This window comes from Eptatretus burgeri, chromosome 8, assembly GCF_056783735.1.
Source record: "Eptatretus burgeri isolate ZD-2024b chromosome 8, Ebu_testis_v1, whole genome shotgun sequence".
Classification (NCBI taxonomy): Eukaryota; Metazoa; Chordata; class Myxini; order Myxiniformes; family Myxinidae; genus Eptatretus; species Eptatretus burgeri.
In genome coordinates, this window is record NC_140968.1 from 1,883,221 (window position 1) to 1,899,865 (window position 16,645).

Below are 16,645 nucleotides of genomic sequence, written 5' to 3' on the forward strand. Positions count from 1 at the left end.
CCTCCAGGGCGTTGGAGGGCGGTCGCTATATGCAAATTCATGGATCAAAAAGCATTCACGCCCACTTTTTCTCGGGCCAATGGGGAGCGAGGTGAAAGGTCGAAGGCAGGGGGTCAAAGGCGAAGCCACGGGGCTTATATAAGTGGCTGCATTCGTCAGAAAGGGGGTGTGCGTTGGAAAGATTGAGTTCGGAGTTCAAGAGAGTCGTCGGTGGAGCTGGAAGGAAGTTGCGCGTTGGAACGAGCTGTGCGTTGGAACGAGTTGTCGGCGGAGCTGTGGAGAGGTGGCGGCGGCGAAGACGGACGAGGGGGTGCTCGCGTCGGTGCCGGGAGCTGAAGGCGGGAGGCCGACGGCGCGACCTGGTCGAGGTGGAGACGCTCGTCGCGGGACCCGAGACAGAATAAAAATCCTCCTTCCCCCGAGCATCAGCAACCCCCTCCTGTTTCCCCCCGCGCTGAGATAGTGCGACAAAGGGGGCCCCTTTCCCACCCCCTACCAGACACTGTCCGCGAGGCCCGCGGAGTTGGGGCACCATCGCCACTTCGCGCCTCATCATCAGACGGGTAGGCCCGACCCGGTCTCGGCCCCAGGCCCGCCTCATCCTTGAGGGTGTTCTTTTCCTTGGTTTTGGGTATGTGTTGTCAGCGCCGTCTGTGAAGTAGAATTGTATAAGTGTTGCCGTGTGCTTGGTAGTCGGATAGCTCTGCATTGTGTCTTCGCCTTTACATTTGCTTTTTGTGTAAAATTGCATTGTGTTTCTTTTCCTTTTACATGTGCTTTTGGTGGAATTGTATATGTGTGCTTCCCGTGTGCCGCGAAATAAATGTGCTTATTATTGAACTGTTTTCCCGCTTCGCTTCGTCATTTCTTTCATTGAATCCTCATCTTGCTTCACGTAAAGGGTTGGTCGTGGGTTAAGACGCCCGATAATTAATCGAACCGTCGAGGTCGACGAATAACACCGCTCGGTTATCCCGATAGTACGGAACGGGTCGCTTAAGTAGCCCGTGTCCGAAGTCGACCTGCGGCGAGGTGCGATCGCCCGGTCTACCCTCCGTGTGGGTACTTAGGTAGGTCGAATTTGGCGAGCAACCCTATCCCACGCGGGGGCCGATTGGCTCGATCGCGGTGAGACCGAAAGGTCCACCCGTGACTGGTTCCCGGCGTTAGTCCGAGAGGGTCACGACTGGATTGTCCGTCCGGTGGGCGACGTGCCGCGATTCGAGTTACGTGGCCGTCAGCACGCCGGCGGGCGCGAATCCGCGACAATATTTAATATTTTCAATTTTGATTAATTATATTTGTTTTGTTTACAATTACTTGATTTTGAATTTCAAAAAAAGGATCAAGACATAAAGGAGAGGGAAGGGGGTGGGGGTGGGGGGGGGTAGGTGCGCTCCCCCAATGACCCATCACCCCCTCATCCCACCCCTCCCCTCCCCATGTGTGTGTGTGGGGAAGGGTGGGGGTGGGATGAGGGAGGTGGTGGGTCAAAGGTGGGGCCGCACAGGGGGGATGAGGGGTGGGGCTTGTGTGGGCGGGGCTTGTGTGGGTGGGGTTTATGTGAGCCGGGCTTCGGTGTGGGTGGGGCGTGTGTGGGCGGGGCTTGTGTGGGCGGGCGTGTGTGGGCGGGGCGTGTGTGGGCGGGGGCGTGTGGGAGGGCGTTTATGTGGGTGGGGCTTGTGTGGGCGGGGGCTTGTGGGAGGGCATTTATGTGGGTGGGGTTTATGTGGGCAGGGTTTATGTGGGAGGGGTGAATGTGGATGGGGCTTGTGTGGGCAGGGTTTATGTGGGAGGGGTGAATGTGGATGAGGCTTATGTGGATGAGGTTTGTGTGGATAAATGGATGGGTGGAGAGATGGGTGGATGGGTGGATGGGTGGAGCTTGTGTGGATGGGTGGATAATTTTTTAATTAAATAAACATGTTGTGTGTGGGGAACTAATTAACTAATCACTAATTATGTGAATATGATGAATATGGGTGGAGCTTGTGAGGGGCTTGTGTGTGTGGAGTTTTTGTGTGGAGCTTGTGGGGGTTTGTGTGGGGTTTGTGTGGGGTTTGTGTGGGGTTTGTGTGGGGTTTGTGTGGGGTTTGTGTGGGGTTTGTGTGGGGTTTGTGTGGAGCATGTGTGGAGCATGTGTGGAGCATGTGTGGGGTGGGGTTTATGTGGGTGGGTTTTGTGTGGGCGGAGTCAAAAAGGGGCGGAGTCAAAAAATTTCAATTTATCTTTGTCTTTTGTAATTCCTGTGAATAAAATGAACCTAAAATCTCTTCCCCTTCCAAATCATATATCTTATAAGTCCAAGGAACCGTATCGATTACATCAACAATTTTAAAAAGTTCTTTCGTCCATCGTTTAGTAAAACCCTTTTCAAAATGAGATTTCCACCTATATATTCTTACGATATCACCAACTTTGAACTTAGGTTTTCTGACATTCATCTCTTTTTCATATTTTAATTTTGTAAATGTTTCTGATGGTTTCATGTTTGTTGACGTGTGAACCGTGTCATTATACTTATCCACAATATCCTGAATAAAAGATGACCATTGTTGTGAACCGAGTTGTGTGAATTTTTTATATAATCTCTCTTTTAAGGTACGATGAGAACGTTCAACAACAACTGCCTTCCCTTCATTAAAGGTACTGTATAATGTAATAGTTATTTTTTAGAAAATACATAAATGTCTTGTTATAAAACTCTCTACCCTCATCAGTCCACAATTTTTTTGGTTTTCTCTTGCTTTTATTGAATATCTGTTGAAAGGCTAACATAAGAGTATTACCTGTTTTGTTTTTTAATGGTACAACCCATGCGTATCTACTCCTCAAATCAATAACGGTTAAAGCATACTTGTACCCCTTATCATTATTGAGTTCAATCAAATCAGCAGACCAGATATAATCAACTTCCTTGGAATAAACTTTCCTTCTCTGAAACTTTGTGAATATTGGTTTATGTAATTCATCAGCTAATTGCTCTTCAGTCTTAATGACATCATTAGAGCCAATAAGTTTTTTGAATATCCAAGTCCAAGTTTCAATTTAGCACTGATCATCTTCTTCACAATGAACCGATCAACTTTTTCTCTCAAGGTTGGATTTTGTATCAGAGACAAATTATACAACATTTCTCTATCGGCTTCATGCTTTTCTTCCAACGTTGTGGTATTCCCATAATCAATATCGTGTCTCATGCACACTTCATCAACTCTATTGATGGGTTTACTCCAGGATTTAGGATTGTCTGCCTCATCTAATCTTTTATCCAAGTTTGTGCCTGGACCACAGAAAGAATACCCTGGAAGATGTAATTCCCCTGGTATTCCAGTAGTTGTAAATTTACTTCCTGATAAAAACCAATAAAATTTCTTTTGAATTTCTAAAAGAGCCTTACCTTTTCTTAACTTTATAATTTTTTCATTATTTAACATTCTCATTAAATCTAAAGTTGTCGGTTTATCAACATCAGCATAATGCCAATCGTTTATTGAAAACACCTCATTCTTATGTTGTAGAACATATTTATTAAAATACCGAATACCCTTTTCTTGAAGGTATGCTTGGACACAGAAATGATAATTTTCTTGAAGCATTCTTTCTAGCATTTATGTATTAGAAATATATGTCAGAATAATATTATGGCACGAAACACCTCCCCATCTTCCCATAGTTAAATCATTTTGTATTTCCTTACTTATTATATATAATCCTGTTTTTTCTGTTTTCATTAGATAAACAAGGGCAAAACCATTATTATATTTACCCTTATTAAATTCTTTTATTTGTTGTTTACTAATCGTGGCCCCACAAAACTCATTCTCGATACCAAGTGGATAATATTCTTCCTTACGAGACTGATTTAATTGTTCCAGGTCTTCGAGGTTAATTTTAAATGACCAATTATACCCTAAATCATTCATATCATACCCCCATTGTTCTATTCTCATACAAACGATACGCCCTTCTTTATAAAAATTTATTTTAATTCGAACTGTGAATTCTGTATGACCTGGAGATAATATCAACACTTCTGTATCTTTGGAATACATGGCCGTTTTATTTCAGGATATATATTGTGATAAATCGCTTAATCTCACCAAGTCATTCGCGTCAGTCGGGCTTGGATAATTTTTTTGATTTATAAGCATTTTTTATGTTAATATTTTTGGTTATATTATATTTATGTCGTTCAGCCTGTGCCTTTGTGTAATAATTTGAAAAATCAATATCCAGTTCTTGAGATACACCAAAGATAGAACCATCTTTACCACCATAAGTCATTTGTATTAGATGAAAAATATCATAAAATTTTTTATTTTTGTTGAGTTGAAATAACACATATAGACATAATTGACCACAACACTTGGAATTTAATTCTTGGACTTGAAATGTTTGATAAACACCATTCTGTAAGAATTTTATGACTTCAACAGGTGGTGGAAGACCAAAACTATCAAAATAATATTTGGCTTGACTATTAAAAATACAAACCCAATGAGAACCGTTCCCATTATTATCTTCTAAGTTCATAATAATATTCTTTGTATGTTTCGGCACATTTGTTAATTCATCTCTCATACAAATAACCACATTATGAATTTTTAATTTCTTACAATATTTGACAAGTTGTAAATTTGATGTTGTATTCTTTCCAAATTCTTTAAACCACTCATCAATGCTCATTTATTTATTAGAAAGATATAATCCATTACCTCTTTTCGTTAATTTTACACCTGCTTGTGCTATAGAAGAAAGCATATCTCCAACTAACAATCTCGCTTTATCAGGCAGACCTTCAAGTTTTTCAGCAAAATCTACAATTACACCACTTCCACGAATTTGTTTCTCCAACTCTTTGTTCTGTCTTTCCAAGTATTTTTGAGCCTGGAGTTGAGCCTTCCTTTCGTTGGCAGTTTTCACCGCTGTTGAAATACCACCCGTCAATGCTCCAACCGCACTAAAACCAGCAAATAAAGGAATTAGAAATGGGAGAAATCCTCCACTCGTCTCTCTTATTGAATATTTTTTCAACATTGGTTTTGTCATTTTAATTTTAAGTGAGCCAGTGTCATTCAAGATTTTAACCTGTTCTCTTGTGAGCAAAACATCAATTCTTACTGCTCTTTTCTCTGAATTGTATTAACGTTAATCATACAAGGCTTTTGATTTTGAACACAAGATGATAGTTTATGAAGATTGATTTGATTAACATATACCCCAGTTGGTACTTGGCCACTCATTTATTTAACAAAAATTATGTGAGACTAATCATCACACCATTATCTGTATTAATCTGCAATTCTGTTTCTTCCAAAAGCAAACAATATGTATCAACTTCTTCACTCTCTCCTCTTTCAATGTATAGGGAAGTATCCACTCGATTAGACTTTATAGTTTCAGGTCAAACGCATAGATTGCATACAAACTTTTAAATGCTGTCATATCCAAAATAGGTTCTTTATTTCCATTACTTTCACACACCTTTTGGTAAGACTTGTATGCTTCAGCAAAATCATTTTTTTCCCAATTAATTTCCAATCTATCTCATGGATAAAATGTTCCATCTAGAGAAACGCGAAGTTGTTTCACCTTAGCATTATCACTCAATGCATTATTCTTATCAGTCGCAGTATCACCATCTGGCTTTTTAAAAATGATCCACAGATATCGTGGCTTTCCTTCCAGAACACCCAAATTCCACGTGTAAGTAGTTTGGTTGAGTTTAACGTGTTGACATCTTCTTTTGAGGTATGATACACTGAGTAGTTTCTTTGAGTTAAGTCTTCGATTCAACATCTCTTCTGTTTTAATATTAGGAGAATATTCACTGATATACCAACTCATCTCCTCAATTACAAATTTATTCTGATCACCAAAAGCATTACCAACACCAAAAAGCAATCGATTTCATTATCATTCCTTTGTAGTTGAAATCTAATTTTAAGACCATACAGAACTTTATCATGATCACAAAATCCAAATATACCTTTAAGAGGAACTGCCACAGTAAAACTATTTTCTGCTTTTGTATCATCATTATACACTCCTTTCCTTTGAGTATATCCAGGGTCTGTGTTTGTTCCCGTTGACATATCAGGAATAAAACCTTCGACAGACCCCTTTCCCATTCTATCACTGAATGTATAGAGTGTAAATTTCATCATTTCAGATACAGCAGAGACATAATCAACCGCTTCAACTTCTTGTGTTCCAATATACAAACGCACACTATCAAACATTTTCCAGAAGAAATCATTTACAAGTGTAGCGTTTGTGTTATTCCCAGCTTTAGTGAATTTAAATTTACACAACAAGAAACTTTCGGAGAGATTCAAATAGGTTTGTTGATTATTTATTTCAAAACTTTTTGTACCATTCGTATTCCAGTCTGTTCCAGTTATTGCATTTACCTTGAAGTAATCTTCTTTTTTAGTGGAGTTTGAGATAATAATAGTATCATCCAAATCGTAGATACTATCAATTGCTTCCATACTTGTATTTATTTAGGAAAAAAAGATGTTAAAACTTTTGAAACCCTGATCCAAGTATTCAAATTATTTTCTGTCGTTCTTGGGGGGACAACTGAGTTTTGCCTTTCTTAATTTCTTTTATTGCTTGTAATTTATGAGATTCCTTCTGGGCATCTTTTATGCTCTTTACAGCACCTGCTACATTTCCCACAGCAGAAGCAGTTGAACCAATTAGATCTTTATGTTTAAGAATAGTTGAACCAATACCCATGAGAGTATCAATTATCCCATCTCCTCTAAATTGATGTCCAACACCCCTTTGTCTCTTAGATTTATAGTATCCTCTACCAAGATGCATACCTTCACCCTTGTAGTATGGGGAAAGGAACATCCCATCCCCTGTAATTATTTTATATTTTCCCAACTCGTGTTTCCTCACAATAACCATCGTATTTATTTATTGGAAAACTTCACGTAGGTGAATTCTGATGGATATAACTTCTCCATTAAAAGAAATCATACGATTATCTTGGTCGGTTATCCTAAAATTTACTCTGTGTATGGTTTTTCCTGACACAGGGAGATAAACCAAATTTTTGGGTTCCATATTGAATTTATAACCAATTGGGGTTGAGTATGCACTGAATGAAAATATTGCATTTGTTTTTTTTCCATCATTATAAGCACCATCAATCAAATCACAGTGAATTAACACCGAATTTATTCCTGAGGCTATTTGAATGACATTATCACTGTAAAACGTCCCATTAGTTTCAATCTTTTTTGAGGAGAAACCCAATAACTCTCTAAATGAATTATCAATTGTGAAATCAACCTTGTAGTTATTTTTAACTTTAATCGTTGATTTTGAAGTATGTTTTTGAATGTCTATAACAATATTTTTTGGTTCATCACCCTGTTCTTTCATAAGACGAGCAATTTCGGAAGATATTTGAGAAATCTCATATGCTCCGGGTGAGACTGTTATCGTTTTGTATCCACTTCCCGGATTATAACTAAACTTGTCATTTTTCTCGCTTATATTAAATAAGGTATTATAAGTTTCCATGGACAATAAAGATGCCTCATATTCTTTTGTTGTGTCAAGTTGTAGTGGGTATGGGAATGAAGATGTGTGGTCGCTTGTTGTGAAATTGAAACTTAGGATTGTGCTTCTCATCTTATTTAATACGAGATAAAATGTCTTAATATTGATATTTATTAATTATTTTCATATTCATCAACTGGTCTAAAATGGCTGATGCTTCATTAAAACAATTGTTATTTCCAGCCTTCTTACTACCTAACAACAATAACAGTCTATTAACTAATTGCGATGGGTCATTTGGAAGAAAACTAACACCTGAACCAAGGATACTTAAAGCCTGAATAATGTGTTTCTCCTCATTCTTCCTACTTTTACCAGAAAGAATAATCCTATAATTTAGAGTGTTCAGCAGATCAATATATACTCTATCATCATTATTTTCCATATCCAATGGTTTATCAATATACTTTGATTCATCCCTCACAGTTGAACCTTGTCTTCCATCTTTTGTGAGAAGAAACATTAATCTCGGAGTTAGTTTAACAGGGGGTTGAGCAGAACCAAAGAACCTTAATTCATCATTAAATATCAATACCTTTTCTTGAAGAAGATGAAATATTGCTGGTTGTTCTGTTGGAATGAGTCCTGCTTTGGTTTTTGAATCTGCTGAATATTCATTGTTTTGAACAGCATTCACAATATAATCAGGGGGTTGATTAATCTCTTCCAGTTGGTGAAATAAACCTTCATCATCATATTCTAATTCTCCTGAATGCTCTAATTCTTCCTCCATCATTTGATCAAAATCTTTTAACATTTGAAGTTTTTTAGGAGTATATTCTACTGTGGGAACTGTGGAAACATCTTTCATTTTTTCTTGGGAAGTTTTTAAAAGTGGTTTAAAAAATTTCTCTTGTTTTCTTTCAAATGCTTCTTCGCCCGTTCGTTTCTGTCTGCGTTTCTTCTTTATGTCTTCCTGCTGTTTTACAACTTTTGAAACCAACTCTTGATGTTCCTTAAATCTTCTTGCTCTTTCTTTTGCATCCATTTATTTATTGTAAAATATCATTTAATGAATTGTAAAGATCAACAGGGAAATTTTCCTTTTCTTCATCATTCAAGTAGATGTGTTCAAATAAATCCTTTTCTTTAAATATTTCATCAAATTCTTTATTAACATTAATGCGAGTTGCAATTTCTTCTTCACTAATACTTGCATCTCTGCTTTTCATACGTTTGCATTGAGTTTCTTAATCAACATCAAAACCGAATGATAAAATCTTCACTCCGCTCAGATGTTTAATAATTTGTCTCGTTCCTTCTGGATTAGTTTCTAATATCCCAAGACCACCAGATTTTAGTTTCCTTAACTCACTCTTACAATGTGAATATTTTGTTGTACCAAGAGAAACCTCCTCAAATATTTGACCTTCATTCCTCAATCGCATATGTTCCTCCACTGAAATATAGTGATAATCTTCACCTTTTACTTCTCCAGGTCTTATTGCTCTAGTTGTTGTTGATACAATGCGTATCACGGGGTGTTTTTTTAAGTAAATTTACAATATTCTGATTTGTACTACACAAGAACCGTGATTTATGAAAGTTTTTTTCCAGAAGCAGATTTACCCACAAGATTTACAATAATAGTTGTCATTTATATATGTAATTGTTTATAAAACAAAAAATATGTCCCTTAATATCTCATCTTGTTTCACAACAATATATTTATATTTTTCAGTTGTGTGCTTCATGGAATCCTCAAATTTCTTTTTACTACATAATGTAGAACAATTATCTCTCCAAAAATTATTGATATCTGTTGAATTTAACTTGAATAAAATAAAAGTATTAGCATTGTTTCTGATGGAACGACGAGGAAGTTGAAAGTACGATTGACTAAGATAAATACAATTACAAGAAGAATGTCTCCCTCTTGTGTAGTAGCTGTCCATTACCGTTTGGTTTCTCTCATTAACACAATCATCAAAGATAACGAGGTTCTTTTTTGATTTATCCAAATCTTGGGGAGACGGTATATCATCCGTATTATCACTAAGAATACAAGTTATAGGATTTGATTTCTTTTTACATCTCTGTGTATCACAAAATAGTTGAATTATATCTTCAATGTTATAATCATTTAGGTTTTTTTGACGTTTAAATAAACCGATTATATCTTCTTTTTGAAGACCAGCATTAAAACCTTGTGAGAATAGTTGATACTCTGGTTGAAAACTAAACTTTGTGAAAATTATTAAATTATCATAATCTAAAAAGATGGGAGTGAGGAGCATCTTTAAAAGTAAGTAGGTTTTTCCACATCCACCTGAACCAACTATGAGACATCTTAATGAATTTGGGAGATTTTTATGGTTGTTAAATTTTATCTTATTTTCCCAAATGGGTAAAAAATCATTCATTTATATATTTGGAAAACAGGTTATTTAATTTATTATTGGCTTTTTTAGAAACTCTATATTTTATCCTAAGTTCAGGTTTAATTTCAAGATAATCCATTATTTTATTTATACAATATCTTGTGTTGATATTTCCCTGAAAATTACATCCATGAATAATATATAACAACAATCCTTTGAACATTTCTCTTATACGTTCAGTTTCTTCCCTTGTAAGGAAAGGTGTGTTATCACCCTCATACTTTACATTCATTTCTCTAATCAATCTTGTAAAGTAATTCATTTTTGGTGTAAATCTAAAAGAATTATTTTCCTTTTTATATTTTTTATTATCATTAATTAGAAGATAATCACAGAATATACATTGTTTATAGGCTTTTGACTCTGTGTTGAATCCCCGTCTTTCACACGCAGGACAATTCTCAAATTTGTCATATGGAGAATCAGGAAAGTCTAGCATATTTATAAAGTAAAACTTTACTTAAACTGAAATTCATCTATACTTTCAGTTGTATATTGACTCATATTTAATAATATTACCATCGATATCAATATACTTTTTTTCATTACCAGATTCAACGACAACATTTTTTATATTAAAGGTAATTTTAAAATGATCGTTAACTACTATTGAACGAAATGTCATTTCACCTGATATATTAACATCCTTTATTTCATCAGGATTTACATCTTTAGGGTTGTTGAAAAAAATACAAATTTCTCCTTGCATATTACAGATGGTCTTATCTTTTCTTTCTAAAGCTTCATCCATAAGGTTTTTGTTTTTTGATACTTTTTCTTGTTTCATTGCTTTTTCTAGTTTTGAATATATTACCAGAAGGAGAGGAGAAACTTTTGTTAGAGATACTTTAATTGATGTTCTACCAGGTATACTAAAAGCCCTTCCACTGAAGGAAATTGAAGAACTCATATTATTTACCATAATTGTTTTTATCCAATAGTTGTTATATTTATCTTTGTTCAATTTTACATCCTTGACATATTTCTCAGTATCTTTAAAAAATGAAGAGATTGATTGAAACTTGTCTTTTGTGTCTTGAAACATTGTATTTATGAAGTGAAAAAGTTGGAGGATAAAATGGTTTTAAGCACAGATTCACCTGTAAAATAAACGAAATTTTCATCAAGAAAATTTTAGTTCAAGCAAAGATTTATTATATAAATATGGTGAATACAACATACTGCGATGTTTGTAATCACAAATATAAACATTATAGAAAACACCTCCGAACCAACAAACACACATTTAATCTGTTTCATAAAATATCTCCTCTTGAGTTGGAAAGAAAACATTGTGATATCTGCTCAAAGGATGTTTTGAAGAGTAGTTATAATAGACATCTTCAATCACAAAAACACAAGAAAAATGAGTTTGAAGTAAAGGGAGACTATTATATTGAAAACACTGATGGGGCATTTAAAGGGCATATAAAAATAAGGATTTTTCAATTTGGAGAACCCGGTCCATCATCAATAGCTGAATCAATTGAAATAGTGAAACCTGATGTTGAAAAAGTTATTAAAAAGACATTAAAAGAAATGAAAACTTTAAAGTTTTATATGGGAGTGAAAATGAATATGAAAAGACAAGATGAAGAACAAACTCCTTATATGAGAACAGATCTTCATTTTATAACATCATTTCAAGATTTTTTGAATAGTGGGGTTTATGAAGAACTATCAAAACAAGAGGAGGATGTTGATAATACAGTGGTAGGAAGTGGATTCAATATTTAAAAAATCATCTTTTTAGAGAAACACATTCTAAAATCAAACCCTCTTAAAGCTTCTTCTTATATTGAATTACCAAAAGAAATAAAACTAAAGAAGGCAGTTGTTAATATTAAGAACAATGATAATAAATGTTTTCTCTGGTCTGTTCTTGCTCACTTTCATCCACCAAAATGTAATTCAGAAAGAGTAAAACAATATATGAAATATGAGAATACCTTGGACATTAAAGATTTTAAATTCCCAATGCCACTAACAGATATTCCTAAATTTGAGAAAAAGAATAATCTTTCTATTAATGTATATGGATTAACGGATACAAACAAAGTTCAAATATTAAAAATTTCAAACAACTATAAAAATGAAGAAACACACATTGATCTTTTCTATTTTAGTGTTGGAAATAATTCACATTACACATACATCAATAATTTATCAAGATTAATCTCTTCTCAGGTATTCAGAACAGCAAACAAAATATATCCTTGTAAGCGATGTCTTAATTCATTTCATACAAAAGAACGATTAGAACAACATTCAAAATATTGTAGTAATCATAAATCAGCTGTAATTACAATGCCTAAACCTGGTGAAAAGATTTCTTTTGAAGATTATAATAAATCTATCATGCACCCATTTGTGATATATGCTGATTTTGAATGTATCCTTAAAAAGATAAATACTGCTTCTCCTAATCCAAAAGAATCATATACAAATAAATATCAAAAACATATTCCTTGTGGTTTCTGTTATTATATCAAATCATCTGTTGGAGAAAAGTATAACAAACTTGAACATTATAGTGGAAAAAAAGCTTCACAAGAGTTTGTAAAACGATTAGAAAAGGATTGTATAAGACTCACTAAATTAATGAAAGAAACAAATGAACCGATGAAATTAACCAAAGAAGAAAAATTAGAATTTCGAAAGAACAATATCTGTCATATTTGTGAGGGGGAAATTAAAGAGTCTAAAGTGAGGGATCATTGTCATCTTACTGGTAAATATAGAGGTCCCGCTCATTCCTGTTGTAATCTTAATTATAAATTACCTTCTTTTATTCCAGTCTTTCTTCACAACAGCGCCAACTATGATACACATCTATTTATAAATGAACTTTCAAAAACACCAGGGAATATTTCTGCCATAACAAACACAAGTCAAAAGTATATTTCATTTACAAAAATGATATTCACAAAACCTTTAACTCGTATTAGGTTTCTAGATTCTTACAAGTTTATGGGAACACCACTAGCCTACCTCGCATCAAATCTAAGCTCCACGGACTCTTTTCCAAATCTTAATTCATTCTTTCCAAAAGAGGAAATTCTCACTAAAGAGGAAATTCAGATTAAAGAGAGAATTCAAAGTAAAGAGGAAACTCTAATTAATGAGGAAATTAATGAAGAAATTCTAACTGAAGATGAAATTCTCATTATAAAGAAAATTCGAACAATGAATGAAATTCTAACTAAAGAGGAAATTCAGATTAAAGATGAAATTCTGATTAAAGAAGGAATTCTTACGAGAGAGGAAATTCAAACAAGGAATGAAATTCAAAGTAAAGAGAAAATTCTTACAAGTAAGGGAATTTATCCTTATGATTATATGGATTCATTTATGAGATTTAAAGAAACACAACTTCCTTCAAAAGAAAGTTTCTATAATAACCTTTCTGAAGAAGAGATAAGTGATAAGGAATATAAACACGCACAAGAAATATGGAAAATATTTAAGATAAAGAACCTTGGAGAATATCATGATTTATATCTAAAAACAGATGTTTTATTGTTAGCTGATGTGTTTGAAGCTTTTAGATCACTCTGCCATAATAAAAATTGTTATGGATTAGATCCTGCCCACTATTTCACAGCTCCTGGTTTAGCTTGGAGTGCAATGTTGAAAATGACAAAACAAGATATAGATTTAATCAGTGATGTTGATATGCTTTTGATGATTGAGAAGTCCAAGAGAGGTGGAATATCACAAGTATGTTCAAAAAGATATGCTAAAGCAAATAATAAATATCTTCCAAATTATGATAGTGAAAAAGATAGTAATTATTTGATGTATTTTGATGCTAATAATTTGTATGGATGGGCAATGTCTCAATCTCTGCCTTATGGTAAATTAGAGTGGGTGGAAGAAAAGGATTATGAAAAGGCTTTGATGAATATTGTTATTTCTTCTCAAGAGGAATTGAATGACGAAGAAGAAGGTTATTATTTTGAAGTTGATTTGAGGTACCCGAGTGATCTTCATAATAAGCATAAAGACCTTCCTTTTGCATGTGAGAAAGAAACCCCAAAGAAAGAATGGTTCAGTGATTATCATAAAAGTTTTAATATTAAAGGCAAATCAACAGAAAAGTTATTAACAACATTCTATGATAAAGAGGGATATGTTTTGCATCAGAGAAGCTTAAAACAGTTTTTGAGAGAAGGATTGAGAGTAGCTAAAATTCATAGAGTTTTAAAATTTAAACAAAGTCCTTGGGTGAAAAAGTATATTCAATTCAATACAGATATGAGAGCAAATACAAAAGTAAAATTTGAAGGGGACTTTTATAAATTAATGAATAATGCTGTATTTGGAAAGACTATGGAAAATGTTAGAAACAGGCAAAACATTAGATTCGCAACATCTTGGAAAGAAGCTTCGAGATTGATAAATAAACCAAGTTTTGAGAGAGAAGAGGTTTTTTTCAGAGAACTTTTCTGCAATTCATATGAAAAAGGAAAGTATTGTAATGGATAAACCAATTTATATTGGAACAGCAGTTCTTGATTTATCAAAGATATTGATGTATGATTATTTGTATAATGACTTAAAGAAAGAGTATGGTGAAAATGTTTCATTGTTGTATATGGACACTGATAGTTTTATCCTAGATATAAAAACTGATGATGTTTATGAAGATATGAAGAAAAATATTGGAGTATATGATACAAGTAATTTCAGCAAGAAGAGTGAGTTATTTTCCAAAAAGAATGAAAAGGTTATTGGTAAGTTTACGGATGAGTTGGGTGGAAAAGTAATGAGTGAGTTTATTGGATTGAGAGCAAAGGCATATGCTTATAAGTATGGTGATCAGATTGATAAGAGGTTAAAGGGAATAAAGAAATATGTAATAAAGAAATCAATAACTTTTAGAAATTATTATAATTGTTTGATGAATAAGAAAGAAGAATATAGGAAAATGAATACAATAAGAAGTTATAAACGTAACATATATAGTGAAGAAGTAAATAAAAAGGCATTAGGAGCCTTTGATGATAAGAGATTTATTTTAGATAATGGAATAGATTGTGTTCCATATGGATATTGTATGATAGAGTGAATAGAATAGATTGTGTTTTAACGATGGGAAGATGGGTTAGGGTTTTTTAAGGGCTACCGCTGCGTTTTTTTTTGCAATATATAAATGGTCAAACCAAGTATTAATCAAACTAAAGAGTGGAGAAAATCTCAGTCTTGGTATATAAATGGAAAACATAATGAATGTGAAAAATATCAAATAAGTCTTATTGAAAAAATAACTAAAACAAAGGTAAATAAAACAAATAAGCGAATCAATTTAAAAAGTAGTAAGTTAGAGGATGTAAAGAAAAAAATGAATATCCTTGAATGGACTGAAAACTTTGATGGTTATCAATTGAACAATGAAAAAACAATTTACTATAATCTCAAAATGATATGTGGCTCAGGAGGTGGTCAAACAAGAGCATTAAGAGAAGTTTATCATTTCGTAATGGCACAAAAGGGGTATCTTTAAAAATATAAAGATTCAAATGTTTTGTTTTTCAATATTTTAGATGGGGATTATTGTGCAAAGAAAATTAAACTATTGAAGGAATTTGAGAATGAACAAATCTTTATAGGTTCAATGAGTGAGCTAAACAATATGCATCGGTTATTTGATAAAGAGTGTCCCGAGGCTTAGACGTTTTAGATATTTCTTTCGAATCACCTTTAACAAATCTTTATCTTATTACATGGATTATTTGAAAAAAAAAGTATCCCCAGGTTAAAAGGGGAGACAAATAAATATACCTTGGGATAAAAAGGGGGTTTATTTTTGGTGAAAAATGAATCGCTGAAAATCCCCCATTCATTTACATGGGGAAAAGTGAGCCAGAACCAGTATATTCACCCTACTGATTTGGTTCAATATTTTTTTTAGTTTTTGAACCGTATACAGTATAAAAAAAACAACACAAATATATAAATATACCAATTCACTTTTATAGTGCAGTTAAGATTTCTTCAATAAATCACCTTCCAAATGTCACTAAAACCTTCACATCACACCTTGATGGAAATTTTCAACATTCCCTGCATTCTAAAAATGTATTCGAGTTTGTGATGTACAGGTTAAGTCGAGCATTGCTTGTATTCCCGGGGTGTGTTCAGTTACCAAGAGGCTAGCTGGCACTTGCAAAGCCAGCCATTCCTTATCAATGGTTTTGAACGGAGTGCTTGCTTAAGTGCTTAAGCCACTTGGTGAGCATTCTACAAGAAACTTGGTAAATAAACACACCCCAGCTCTGCCCTCATGGGCACGTGTGTGCCACAGAACGATTTCTCTCTCTCTCTATTTTTTCATGCAAGAGATTTATTTTCTCTTTTGTTTTGTTCATGAAAAGTCAAAGCAGCTCTTCTGAGCCGAGAAATTGAGCATCAAATCCTCCACCTCACTCACCTTCTGAGAATGAGTATACGGTCGTTTATATTCCTGGTAGGGTGATTGGTGGGCTGGACAACCGTGGTCTCATCATCAAGGGGAAAATCCTGAAATGAAAGTGTAAGAAATGAGGTGTATAAAGCATATGCATGGAAAGTTGGTTGGGCTGCCGCTGTTGGATACTTCCATGCCAGAACATCTTTAATGTTAAATTTAAGTCTTCCATTGATCTTGGCAGAATATGTCCTGAACAAGAATATCCAGA

General features: G+C 34.3%; 1 protein-coding gene and 1 long non-coding RNA gene across 2 annotated transcripts in view; one reads left to right on the forward strand and one right to left on the reverse strand.

Moving 5' to 3' along the window:
• The window catches only part of LOC147020910 (uncharacterized), a 5,698-nt gene extending 4,633 nt beyond the window's left edge, over nt 1-1,065 (forward strand). The window contains exon 3 of the long non-coding RNA XR_015060668.1: nt 1-1,065. This exon is cut by the window's left edge and continues 544 nt beyond it. This is a non-coding gene — a long non-coding RNA (uncharacterized LOC147020910).
• Nucleotides 1-16,645, reverse strand: part of LOC147020909 (regulator of G protein signaling 9-like) — a 73,991-nt gene that overhangs the window by 29,170 nt on the left and 28,176 nt on the right. The window contains exon 17 of the mRNA XM_085890561.1: nt 16,399-16,487. Within this exon, the coding sequence (XP_085746687.1) occupies nt 16,424-16,487 (64 nt within the window). The 3' untranslated portion in view covers nt 16,399-16,423. The remainder of the gene's footprint in view (nt 1-16,398; nt 16,488-16,645) is intronic.